This window comes from Coccinella septempunctata, chromosome 2 (assembly GCF_907165205.1).
Source record: "Coccinella septempunctata chromosome 2, icCocSept1.1, whole genome shotgun sequence".
NCBI classification, from domain to species: domain Eukaryota; kingdom Metazoa; phylum Arthropoda; class Insecta; order Coleoptera; family Coccinellidae; genus Coccinella; species Coccinella septempunctata.
The window spans coordinates 32,173,158-32,187,038 of NC_058190.1; the positions used below are offsets into that span (position 1 = coordinate 32,173,158).

At 36.2% G+C, this 13,881-nt stretch overlaps 1 protein-coding gene across 1 annotated transcript in view; it reads right to left on the reverse strand.

Moving 5' to 3' along the window:
* Window positions 1–524: 524 nt before the first annotated feature.
* The window catches only part of LOC123308623 (focal adhesion kinase 1-like), a 70,566-nt gene continuing 57,209 nt past the window's right edge, over window positions 525–13,881 (reverse strand). Inside the window, exons 6-17 of the mRNA XM_044891371.1 lie at window positions 12,016–12,655; window positions 8,795–8,830; window positions 8,532–8,657; window positions 7,261–7,443; window positions 6,406–6,816; window positions 6,080–6,284; window positions 5,891–6,021; window positions 5,042–5,835; window positions 4,440–4,601; window positions 3,061–3,381; window positions 2,154–2,485; window positions 525–1,799 (exon numbers count right to left, since the gene is read on the reverse strand). Of these exons, the coding sequence (XP_044747306.1) occupies window positions 1,472–1,799; window positions 2,154–2,485; window positions 3,061–3,381; window positions 4,440–4,601; window positions 5,042–5,835; window positions 5,891–6,021; window positions 6,080–6,284; window positions 6,406–6,816; window positions 7,261–7,443; window positions 8,532–8,657; window positions 8,795–8,830; window positions 12,016–12,655 (3,669 nt within the window). The 3' untranslated portion in view covers window positions 525–1,471. The remainder of the gene's footprint in view (window positions 1,800–2,153; window positions 2,486–3,060; window positions 3,382–4,439; window positions 4,602–5,041; window positions 5,836–5,890; window positions 6,022–6,079; window positions 6,285–6,405; window positions 6,817–7,260; window positions 7,444–8,531; window positions 8,658–8,794; window positions 8,831–12,015; window positions 12,656–13,881) is intronic.

Genomic DNA, 13,881 nt, shown 5'->3' on the forward strand with positions numbered 1-13,881 from the left:
AAATATTCGTTGAAAAATATGCTTGTGGGCATTTTTCATCAGGTATAAATGCCGAAAATGAAGGTCACATTTATTTGTATATTGATTCATTTCTGGACAGTTAAGAGACCTTTTCAAATGGAGCAATATTTCGAATATAATTTACAACGTTACAACTGCAAGTTACATTAGAACGTTAGTTATATGACATCGCGGACTTTCTTGTAGTACTTTTCGAGCTCTCCAAAGTTGTAGTAGATAATATTTTTCTTTATCTCTTATAGTTCTCTCAGCGTAGGCCATAAAAGACAGTACAGAAATTACTTTATATTTTTAATAATTATCGTCATATTCCGCACAAAGACCTTAATAAAGTATTCACCTAAACCGTCCCCTTCAATCATTTTGTGCTTTTATGAAAATCGCATGGAAATTCAATATCTCTCGAGTTTATCGCGAGCAGAGGACTTTATTTTAAAAATATGTACTGATGATGTTTAGTTATGCGGAAGAGGACTCTTGATAAGGAAATATTTGAAACACAATCAAAATTCACTAGTTTTATTCAATAAGCTCGGAACAAAAACAAAAACATTTACATATCATACAAAAAAATATAAATATACAAAATTTCCTCATCATCAAATCAACACTTATCGGACATTCTTCTCAAGAATTTAAATAAACTTGTCCACTCCATTAAAACTAAACCTTCTCATATACAATCATCATACTACAGCAATAATAAGAAGGAATATTGTGGTATGTTGATAAAGAATGCCACTTTTCAAGCCTTATACATAAAAGAAATATCCTATGCAGTCTTAGAAACACAAAAGGTTTGAATAAATATTTGTTCAAGATGGGAGTTAACCCAATACTAGGGAAGGCTTTCAGTTGAATGATTCATTAATATAATTTCATGGAAACATGATGAACTTAACTTCAATAAAAATTAAGAATTTTTACAATGCTGATCATACTGAAGAAAGCCTTCAAATATGTTTCATATTTATTCAGGTTGAGGTATACAATAGATTTAATTTAAACAGATAATTAGCATCAAACCATAGTATTGGAGATATAGTATCCAATGAGCATATACAAAGAGTTCGAAAATAAATTTGTGATACATCATAATTTTGCCTTGATAAAATATCAACGGAAGCAATGATATGAAAAGACCAGACTCCATTGACAAATAACTCTCCTGAAAGACAGATTTTCAAATTCAAAATATGATGAACTCTGATCTTCAATGATGATATGATATCCAACGCTAACTTCTAGTGCGGTAGGCATTCCTAAATCAGTTTAAAAATCTATTTTTGAAAGTAGATATTATATTCATCTTACAATTCCGGCAGCAATAAATGAAATATTTCCAATAAAAATTTGGATACTGATATCAAGCCCTTATTCCTTCGAAATGTTCGATTTTTTGAAGCTGCAGTTATTGTTTGAATTTTCCACACATTTATACTTATTTTTACTAACTGTCTAATGCATGTCCCAAATTCAAACTAGAAGAGGTTGAGGAGGTTTGAGTATGAGAATGCATGGGAACAAAGGTACAAGATACTGCTTTTGGTGAACTAGGTAAATCTGGGTAATCAAGTGAATTATCTGTAGATTTTGTCATATCTTGCTTTTCGGATGGTTCCGTAGAACTACTACACATTTCTTCGGCTTCCGAAATACAATTTTTGGCTTTGAATATATTTTCGTTTATATGTGGGTAACGTATCCTTATAGCATCTACTACATCTAAGAGGTTCTTTGAATCCATAGCTAACACATGAGCAGCTCCCAGCATACCCCTGTAAAATAATGTAATGTTAGCGTTTGAGTTCAAGTTGAATCTCAAACGTTTTGATAAAAAAATAATTTATTTGACTCTCCTGATTCCGGAAAACCGGAATATAAACAATGTTTTTTGGACATGGATTCGTGAAGGACCTGATACTGCTACATCTAGTGAGTATGAATATCGTGAAATTATTACCGCATATCATCTTTCATGAGACAACTAAATGCCTAATGTTCTGCCTGGGAAACAACATAATCTTATACAACACAATAACACGCCAATGTTCTTTCTCATACGTAAAAGGTTAAAATGCAAAAAAATTTGGATTATGAATAAATTCGAGTTGATGCTGTTCGCTACTTACTTCCTGTACTCCGTGTCTAACGTAGTATTACTGTACTGTTGCGCCAGCCTCATAGTATTCACAAGTTCAGCCATATCCTTGGATAACACTTTATGTGCCATTTCCACTTCCCTTTGGGCAGAAACCGGAAAGGATACCACAATCTCATCTACACTCGTCAGTAACGATTTCAATTCCAATCCAACCTTCTTCACCAAATCCAAATACTGATCAGCATAGGCTTTCTGGACTCCTTGTGATAATGACATTATAGCTTTCACAACCTGCGTAGTACTATCGTACACTTTGTCGTTAGTTCTGTCCAGATCAGCAGTTGGAGTAGGAGTCACTTTCTGAAAGGAATATTTCGTAAATTATAACAATATAAAAGCCTTTTGTGTTGGGGAAGGGGCAGTAGATTCGTTTTTTTCGTCCTACCATCAAATCAGGACAGAATTTACCTCAGCCTTTCGTACGAGGTTATGAAAAATATGCTGCACAAGTCTTTAACCTTTTTTTCAGCTGCATCGAAGATTATAGAGATGGAAATTTGGAACCTTTGAATTTCTGAATATCTTGAAGAATTAGGAATTCACATTGATTTTATATAGACGCATAATCTGTGTTACAGACTGGAAACATTCGATGTGGATGAAGGGTTGATTCCTCGATCAAACTTTTTGAATTCGAGTTTGAATGATAAGAAAAACAGATATAAAACGAATATGAAAACTATGCTGCAATTATCAACGATCCCCAACGTACGTATCAACAAATTGCACTGAATTAAACCAATATGAAACCACTGGTTGTGATCGTCATCTATCAGATATTTACAATCCTAAAATATTTACAGATTTAAAATATGTTTTAAGGTGAGTAATCGACCGAAAGCTTCCATCAGTATTATGATTCAGTTTCTGCCTACCTTTGCCTTTTCTGTATCACTTCCTTCTGATCCACTCTGGGGTGTAGCACTCCTCTCCTGCTTAGTTATTAGGGTCATGGTACTTGTAAGTGATCCTGCCGGAGAGTGACTCTTACTACTACATTGAGATCCTGTACCACTTTGCAATCCATTTCCGCTCAAAGACATACTTCCAAGGCTTTCAGTCAACTGATACGAAGCCTGGGAGGAGCTGCTATAATTCATGCAGATTGGACTAGTAGGAAGGGATGTTAGGGATTGCGCAAGATCGCCTTGGAAATCTTGATCACCTGTTGGCGCACTTATACTCAGACGTTTCTTCTGTAAGAAAAAAAAATGTCACCACCAAAGATATTTCGACAGTTCTACAATCACACTGGATATAATAGCGTTATCTCGATACGTTTCGAAAAATCGTCAAGCTAACTCACATTCACTTCGGTTTTTTCGCTCTTATCAAAATAAACAGTTCGATTATCTCACTAATACAAAGGTAGATTTTTTTGCAGAATGTGATATCTATCATATTCAATGGAGATAACTGAAATGTGAGGAGGCTTTATGAATTATTGAAACATCGCAGTTGGCTTCCAACTATTCTGTGATGTTTCTCACAGGTGAATAATAGATTTTCGAAATGAAGATTGGGGTCATCTTCAGGCAAATGCGGTGTATACCTAACAGAAGAACTAAAAAATTTCTCTTTAAACATACACTCTTTTGTATATTACAATACATTGTTCCAATCGCATTTTTATGATCATTTTATGTATCGATCGTGGATAAACACAATTTTATAGTAATGAGAAGCAGAGAAGTAGTTTCAACTAGACTAACAACATGAGGTGCGTTGTGATATTTTATCCGCGTGCAAGTTTGTCGCAAAACGCGCTTAAGCTGAACAGTTCCATTACTTTCCATTGATCCGTTATCCGAGTAACTAACTCGTTTTCCAAATACATATAATGGCAATACAAAAATTGGTCCGATGCTAACACGCAACGCACCAAATGCATCTCCGCTGGACACAGGGTTGTCACTGTTGAATTTCAGGGGCGAAGTGTTTCGACAGTATTTTCCAATAAAAATATATTTTTTTTATTGGAAAATTCAGTCGAAACACTTCGCTCCTGAAATTCAACAGTCGCAGAATCACTCCCGTGCCTTTTTACTCACTTTTTCGAACTCATTTCAGTTTCGAAAATCCTCAACTCAACCTCTTGGAGGTAAAAAACTGAAAATTGAGGATAAAAAATCGTTTCGATCCAGGATTATGTATCTCAATTCAAGAATTTACATATTCTGCCTTTGAGTATGGATACCAATTCAGTATTACGTCTACTCAGACCTTACACATCTAAATACAGATAAGAACCTACCAGACTACTTTCTGACTCGGCTAACCACCTGGAATCTTCTTCCGATTCCAACTGTTGCTGCCTTAATCTCTGATCCAAGACGTGATGACTAAAACTGGAAACATTTCCAGGGTGATATCGATGAGATTCTAACAACTGATTTCCATAAAGTGATTGATTGGGCTGGAAAAGGATAAACCGCATTAACACGTAAGTTATCATGATATTCTAGGATCTATACAAAAACTACAAAACTACACATGTGTAGAGTTGAGGCAGTTCACAAATTGAGTGATGGGAAGTTTGGGGTGCAAAATTGATGGAGGGTCAATATATGGAAATATATGACAGGAAAAGAGAAGGTGTGTAGTAAATATTCAAAATTCAAATGAATATAATTATTTAACCTAACTCGAAAACGACAAAAACGAACCATTATCATTCCAACCAAATAGTACGACATGCTCTAATCAACCAAATAAGAACGTGCAAAATGAATAGACTTAGTAGGTACATGCCGTGCTAGAATTTCATGCTTCTAATATTCGAAATAATAAAAAGAAAAAACTCTCGCACGATGCAGGAAACAAAAACTTCGAACTCAAGCCGTGCTTGACTCGAACCTGTATTCTTTGTTCTTGCATCTTTTCTTGTTTCTGCACGTAAAATTGCTGCTTATGCGCGCAGCTTTTGACATCTGCCCCTCCAAAATCGTAGATACTTTCTTCAACTTGTTGAATATCTTTAGATTTATCGTTGAATTGATACATTGTTGGCTCGGGGTGATAGTTAGGGAAATATTCCGGATAAGAGATATGGGCGTTTCTCTCTAACGAACCCATTCTGGGTGTCATACTGGGGGTATAACTGTGGGTTCTCTCTAGGGACCCCATTTTGGGTGACCCCGTCTTATTTTTACGTTCCAACGAACCTAATTTCGGACTGAACATCCCAGATTTATCCAGGCTGCTATGACTACTGTGTACCAAGTGGGTATTTCTCTCCAGAGAATTCATCTTTGGAGATGTGTTTTCTGGCTTTGTAGATACCCTCCTCTCAAGAGACCCCATGCTTGGGGTTGCGCTTCCAGTACTTCCAGAACGCGACGGTGTTCTTTCTAGAGTACCCGTTTTAGGTTTCTCATCATGAGGGACTTCGGGATCTAATTTGTGCAGGTTTTGAACAGGAATTGGTGTGGTTTTAAGGATGGGTTCAGAAATATCTTCTTTTTTCTCGAAAACTACAGCTACTGTGTTAAATACCGAGGCTGGTGTAGTGTAAGCTGCAGGTGTAAGTCCCCTATTTTCATTCTCCTTCATAAGGTGGGCTAATACTTCGGGGTTTTGAGCTATGATGTATGTTTGTGGTCCAACCGGTTCTTCCACATCCAAAGAGGCTAGAGAAGAGGATATTTCTCCTGAAATTGAAGGAACGATTAATGACTGGACAAAAAAATGGATTATTTGAGCTACCTTGCATTGGGTACCTCAGCGGCTTTGGAGGTGGTAGATCGTCTGTGGGCCCCCAAGACATAGCTGCCAATTTCCTATTTTCCCTTCTTAAAGTTTCTTGCTGACAAGATCTCTCTTCCATGAGTATTCCCCTGCAATATCATTGTATGTTTGAAATTTTTCTTATCGCATTGTATTTATATAACTTACTGAAGAATTTCCTTTATTTCTTTAAAGCTAGGTCTTTTGCTTGGTTCATAAGCCCAGCATTGAGACATTAGTGAGTATAATCTAGGTGGACAATTCGTAGGTAATGGTAATCGTTCCCCGTTTTCTATTTTTCCTATGACATCATTATTTTTGATACCTTGGAATGGTTTGACGCCTAACATCAAGATCTCCCACATACATACACCTAAAAGACATATATCATAGATTATTTCATATATCATCTGATAACGAAAGACAAGGTGATAATCTTGCGGTACCTATCTGAATCAGTACTACTCAGTCTTTAAGTTCATGTCTTCACTCACCAAACATCCAGACGTCACTGGCAGTCGTGAACCTTCTGAAGTTGATGCTCTCTGGACTCATCCATTTAATGGGCAATTTTCCTTTGGAAGCCTTGTAATAACTTTGGTCGTCGCCCATCCACCTTGACAGACCGAAGTCGGCCAATTTCACACACATATGACTACTGACTAAGACATTTCTAGCTGCTATGTCACGATGAACGTATTTCTTAGATTCTAAATAACTTAAAGCTGTGGACAATTGGAATGCGTACTGCAACAGAGTAGCTAGATCTAGGCGGCTCTTGTTGTTCTGAAGATAGGATCTGAGTTCGCCTAGGCGAGCCAGTTCCATCACGATCCATACCGGCGATGCGGAACAGATGCCAATCAGTTTGATTATGTGGGGATGGTCAAACTTCTGCATGATATCTGTGGAATTTGGAAACGAGTAATAAGATGGTACTCTAAACTAAATGAAAACAGTTTGTTTCAAAATATAGGCCTTGGTAGAGCATCTTCATTTTTCAAGAAAATAAAGGTGATTTTAACTATACGTACTATACAATAAAGAAGGGATTGTGAAATAAATATCCGGCTTCAGCAACATACGGAACAAGGATAGGGACTTCTGGCTGTGAATCCAACATCAGCAAATATTTGGAAATTTTTGGCTATCCCAATTCATGGTTACCATATAGAAATACCGCATAATTAACATTAACTCATACTGTCATACGGAATCGGATCTAGTGTATGAATCAGCACTGCTCATCAAATTCGGACGGGTCCATATTTGGATTTGTATAAAAATTCAATTTAGAATCCCACATTTCGGCGAAAAAGATCAGAAGTGTGAAGTGTCTTAATACTCACATGCTTCTTCAAGGAACTTCTCAGTTGTTGCAAGATCGGCATCACCCTTACAAGTTTTCACAGCCACGGGAATTAAGTTGCCGTCCTTGCCAACGAACGTACCGTTATGGACATCTCCAAATTGTCCTTCGCCCAGGATTTCTCCCAACTCTAGCCGACTTCTATCCAACTCGTAATTTTTGGCTGTAATGAAATAACGTAGTTTAATTTCTATAAAAGGGAATACAGGTGGACATAATGTATTCGGTTTGACTGTTGATAGCAGACTCAAAATAATGTTTTAATAAAATAATACTTCCTACAAGTTGACATTTTTTTATTGCAATTTCGTAGGTGTTACAATTCCATTCAGTATGGGATAAATTCATTTTCCCTCATAAAACCAAATTGAGTATAAATGCTGAAAAACGTCGGTTTATATTTCTGATTACCCAATTTTAGTTTGGGCACACTAAACAGACCATATTTTGTTCTTGCCAACGTTTTTTCATCATTATTGGCTTGTGGAAATTTCGAATGATTCTTGGGGAAACTAACAGTCGGGTGAAATTTGGAACAACTTTTCACCTTTTCTTTTTCAACTTCCCATGATCTATGATGGCCAAACACGAAATTCGCTGCTATGTTTGGTTCATACCGAGTGTTTCAGAATGCATATGCATTGTTGCATAAAATGCTCATATTTTTCGAACATTAAGCCACTAAGGCTCTCATATATTTTTTCTACACCATCAGGAACGCTCAAATTTTTACAAAAGAAAATGTTCATCACATTCGATGATGAAATTTGAAGGGATTTTTTTCCAAAAGATTACAACAGCTACACTTACGATTGTCTACACATTGGTACCTAAATATTCTATGAACAAAATTTCATGAGAATAAACGGATGGATTTCATTTATTTGTAACTTTGGCACACATAAACGCAAAGTGATCTAGAGATTATTATTTTGATACAGACATCTCTAGAGGAAATAATTACTACCAATTGATATATATTCTGATAATTTTATGCAAGTTTTTTCATTTCCGCCCATTTACATCATTATTTGATGAAGTTCAATCACCAATTCTCAAGGAAACTTCTAATTTGAATTTATCAGCAACGGAATAAAATTATTTCCTTTGATAGGATTTGTAGATCTGCATGATATGAATATTATTAACAATAGCTAATACACAAATCAATCAATGAATGGACACATCTCCAATTATTCCTTCGAATATGATATTGTATTAAGAGAGCGAAATACGAGGCAAAATACTTACTTGCAGGCGTTGAATAGTCTCCTTCTTCGTCAACAATCTCAGCATAATCCTCTGAAAGCATAGTTCCAGTTGGATTATCAGCATTGATTCCTTTACTACCACTTTTATGCTTTGATGAATGAGAATCTGAAAGCAGAAATAAGAACTTGAATCATTTGTTTCAGCCTATTAATATATAATACATAGTATTTTCAATTAACAATCTACATTCTATTATATGCTATATAATAATACCAGGTTGATAACTTAACAGAATTACTAACCTTTACAAGGACAAGGAAACTGTTTCCAAACAGTTGCTTGGAAAGAAAAAGAAAATATGAATCAAAAAAAGTGAAATGACACATGGCATGCTATAAAATGGCATTCAAAACCAAACGATAGGTGAGAATAATTAAGACTCTTATAAAAGACGACACAAATCTCAAAACCCGTGTGTATATATATATTCTTATACCACATTGTCAGAGTTCGCATAATTGCACGTAATATCTTCATGACATGGCCAAAATGAAGATGCATTTCCATAGCATTCATATTATGTGAATCTAGAATTGATTGAGAAAAACCAGCAATCGGGATGTCATTTGACCCATAATTGGAAATGTATTTTTTTCGGAAAGTGGAACACATACATTTGTAATTTCATTTAGATTTTTGATAAATAAATCACTTCTATTCTCAAAACCACTATTCTTCATAATAGCAAACTTTGGGTATTCGTGATTGAATTACCTAACTTTGTGTAAGAACTGACAAATAAACAATAACAGGACAAGATTTATTTTCCGATGCAGATTCGCTGAATAGCCAATACACTAAATCGAAGCAATTATCGGCGAAGAGTGTGTAATTCCTAGCAGTGGACTGTACCATGACTTAAGAATTTGAATTGAGAACAGCTACCCTTCATCGTATTCTTACTGAAGCTTCTAAAGTTTCTTCTCTCGAATAATTGATAACTTCGTGGTATTGTTTATTAGACGACAATTGAGAGCTCTACAGCTATATCTACGATCGAATTATTTGGGGATTCGGGCAACAAAAAATAATGTTCAAAGAGGCAAAATAGTGGTTTTTTGAGGTTTTTCGGTGGTTCTGGTAGTGAAGGAAACTACCTCAATTACCACTCAACAACACAGTCGCCAATAATGCTTTGGAGATTAACAGATTGCTCTATCCCATTTAAAATTTGTTCGATGAAAAGCTAGAGAGCTCTGGAAAAGACATAACAATTGATTCAAGCAAAAAAGCACATCCCGAAAAAAATGTTTTTGCAATGAGTAAAGACGTCAAGAATCCAAATTCTGTGATTGTTTTCCTTTAGAGAAAGTGGGTTATTATTTATGCCGTACAAACATAAAAATCTTTAATGCTAAATTTAAAAAAAGATAACATTAGCCGCCATTCGCAGAGGACTCTTAAGATTTTCTGAGTATAATTTTATACCTATAGTGTATAGTGTATTCTTCAACTTTGCATAATTTCATTAAATCAAAGACAGTTAAAAAAAAAACAATTCGAACGCAGGCGCTTGTGTTCTTCTAACTACCAAGAATTCTGTCATAAAACACGAGTTACTATTTTGTTAAATTTTGTAGCACGACAGTTGGAAATTCGAGTTTTGAAACTTTATTATAATAATCGAATTCAATTCAGACAAATGACAGCAGTTGATATAAAAATCAACCAATGTTACGATAAGAATCGTGTTGTTATCACTCAGAACGAAAAGACCATTTCATCGAAGAGCATATGCTGACCATATAGTTTCGTTCTTATTCGACCTCATCAGAGCACCTAAGTGGAGAACGGTTTGGAAGCCACCGACTCTGATTAAATGCTAGTAAAGGCTTGGAAGTATTAATAATGGCCCAGTGACATCTAGCAGGCATCAAGTTCTAGCTCTATTACCTCTCCCTGGCGCATGCGAGGAGGGACATAAGAAATGACATAAGAACCCAGGAATGAAAATAATGAATTAAGATATCCTCATTGTAATTCTTGATTTTCCTCAAGTATAGATATTCCTCCTGTTAAATAACTGGGTGATATATTTTATGCATGTACTCTCCGATAAGTTCTTAATTAATAATTCATTCTATTTTACTGTACATACTCTTATCAAATATAGCGTAGTATTAGCTGAGTACAGTTTGACTATAAAAATCCATTTCTGGCTTCCCCCAGAAAGCTACAAGTGATTTTCGAAATTCATGAGAATACTGAGACTATCATCAAAGTCAAACTTATCGACGGAATTTATCGAAACTTGAGAGGTTATTGACACATCAATTATTTTAATATTTCAGGGCCGTACACAATAATCTTCATTTAAAATGTTCAAGATAAAAATATTTGTATTTCGAAGTTCAAATAATTGTTTCGCTTCTAAGAAAGAACTTAAATTAAGCTTAAATACGTGGTACCACCCAAAGTTGTCACTTCTAAAAATTTATTTTCATAAATTTTTTAAATTGAACAAAATTTAATCACATACCTAAACAGGACGAAGGTATCTCGCGCAAATTGTAAATTAATATGAAACGTAAGGATCTCCTAGAAAAACTCAGTGAATGTGTTGAAAATGATTATAATTTTCTAATATTTGAAGTGACTCATAGCGAACCTGCGAACCAACAATATATGGCAGAAATAAAATCTCCTTCAAGATAAAATATGAATTCCTCTGAATATATTCTGTTCAATTCATCAAGGAAATATTACCTATTACTGCTACTGTTCGATAATTCAGTAATTACGCATGCGAGAATGACCCATTAGACATTTGAAAATCATGTGCCTATAATTTCAAAAATCGCCCTGTAGCTTTCTGGGGAAAGCCAGAAATTATTGTTTTATAGTCAATCCGCACTCAGCTAGTCCTATTCTATTTCTGATAAGTGTATGTATAGTCCATTCAAGAATGATTGACATCTTGGGTGGCTATGGAAAATCGAATTTAAGTTGGTAATGGCCCATAAATTAAGATTTTGTGTTGTGGAATTCAGGTTGGTATTGGTAATAAACAATGATCTATAGACCTATAATATGTGAATCTATGCACTGACTGACTATGCACTGAGATAATTTGAATTTTGACTGCTGTTTATGTCCCTAATTTAATGGAACAAATTGGAAATATAATTGTATGAATTTTGAATGCTGATTAATATGCTGTGAATTAGAATACTTCTTCATTTCAAATACTTTTCTAGGTTATATTTAAATATTCCAGTTCTGCGAATGAAACTACAGAAATATTCAAACAGTTTTGTGATCAGATATTAAGCTGCGTCTGGAATTTCAAGGCCTACAGGGATATCAATCATTCTTGAATGGACTATACAGTTACTCCCGGGACAGCCTGTATATACATATTAATTTTATACTATAGCTAATACAGCATACGGTACGAAAAATTTATTCATAAAAAGCTACTGCGAAATGATGACAAAGTGACACAAGTCTACTGCTACAATACCTTTCATGCTCCAGATCGAATTGTGACTGCCAGTCTGGACCCTGTAATAACCATCTATGAGATCGGCCAGGCTTTCGGCAACCTCCAGAGAGGGACACGTGAAGAACAGTATCTCCTGCGCCCCGGCCACCTTGAGCTGCAACGTTGCCTTCGCATGATCCTCGCAATCGCTGACTAGAGTTTGAATGGCCTGGATCTGGTCGAAATCCGCGATTTTCGTGGTTCCCGCCGCCTGGGAGTTCATGTGCGATATACCGACCTCAGGCCCGATCACCAGCTCAACCGGCACCGACCAGCTGCTGCCCAGTTCCACCTTGAACTTCTCCTGATCGAACTGATAGTACACTTTCAGTATCTCCAGGAACTTTAACATACACTCGTCCACGCTGAGACCGACGTACTTTTTGAACTGAGCCTGAATGTTTTTACGCAACGATTTCGATTTCATCGTGTGAAGTATTGTTTGAGGTACGAACTTGTGCATCCCCACTTCCTTCTCGAGGTATTCGAAGTTGGACTTCTTGTCCAGGGCTATCTGGGGCATGTCCTTGAAGTATTTGCGGATTTCGAGGCAACACAGCTGGACGGCCACCTCTTGGTCTATCCTCAAGTGGGGGTGAGAGAGGTAGTCTTGTCTAACCTGGAATAAAATATCAATAATGGTAATAATGGCCAAATCTGTGAATTTCAATGATAGCTATTTAGTGAAAACATCATATGGCGGTTAATTTGAATATTTTAATCGCCAGTGTTTGCTTATTATCGGTTCATTATAATCCCGCTTTCTTAAATTTATTGTGAGAAATCACAATAGGTTGAAATAATCCTATTTCAAAATTAGCAATCATAATGAAGATACAAACTTAATCTGATCTGGACACGGAAATACACAACCGTATCAATTCGGCATCACAGGCATTCTGGAAGCTAAAACACAGAGTGTTTCAGAATCACGACCTCAATCAGAAGACCAAGACAGCTGTTTACAAAGCAGTGGTTCTCCCAACGCTTCTTCACGGAAGCGGAAGCTGGAAGCCCTATAGGCGACATATAAAACAGCTTGAACAAACGCAACAACTTCATCTAAGACAAATAATGCACATCAGATGGTACCACAAAGTTTCAAATGCTGAAGTCTTGCAGCGCGAGTTGTATAACAATTGAGACTCGAGTAACGTGGGGCCCGACTCAGATGGAGCGGCCACATTCAGAGGAAAAATTCAGAGGATGCAAGACACAAGACTTCCCAAAATAGCTCTGTATGGCGAATTTACATAGGGAGCTCGGAAACCAGGAGGCCAGTATAAGCGGCTTAAGGATATACTGCATCAATCCCTAAAATTAGTTAATGCCAATCATAACTGGGAACAACTAGCGTTAGACAGATTACAGTGGAGGTCTTTGGTCCACAATTATAATGGAGACTCGAGAAGAATACAGCGGCGGCCAGATCTGGTTGGTGATTATCCATGCCCGAAGTGTAGAAGGATCTGTAGGTCACGGTTGGCTCTCTTCAGTGACAGGAGGGCACACAGTCGCAAGAAGAAGAAATTATAAGTTTGACCGCAAAGATAGCTTTGTTTTCGAGTCTTTTTGTAGATTCATTTTCGGTAACGGGATACAGCAATGACAAATTTGATCTCCATAAACCAAACTATTTCATCACCTCCCCTATTTTCGTTAAACTAACGTTTCGTCCGCAAAGGACCAGAGTGTTTTGTTATGAAATCTATAATAGGTATGGTTTTTATTTGATTAATATTCTGTAAAGAAAAATTTCCCATTAAAATCTACTTGACCTTGAAATGACCTTTATCGTTTGATCAAGGATATTTACTCCAGGTCAAATGTCTGCATTGGATTAAC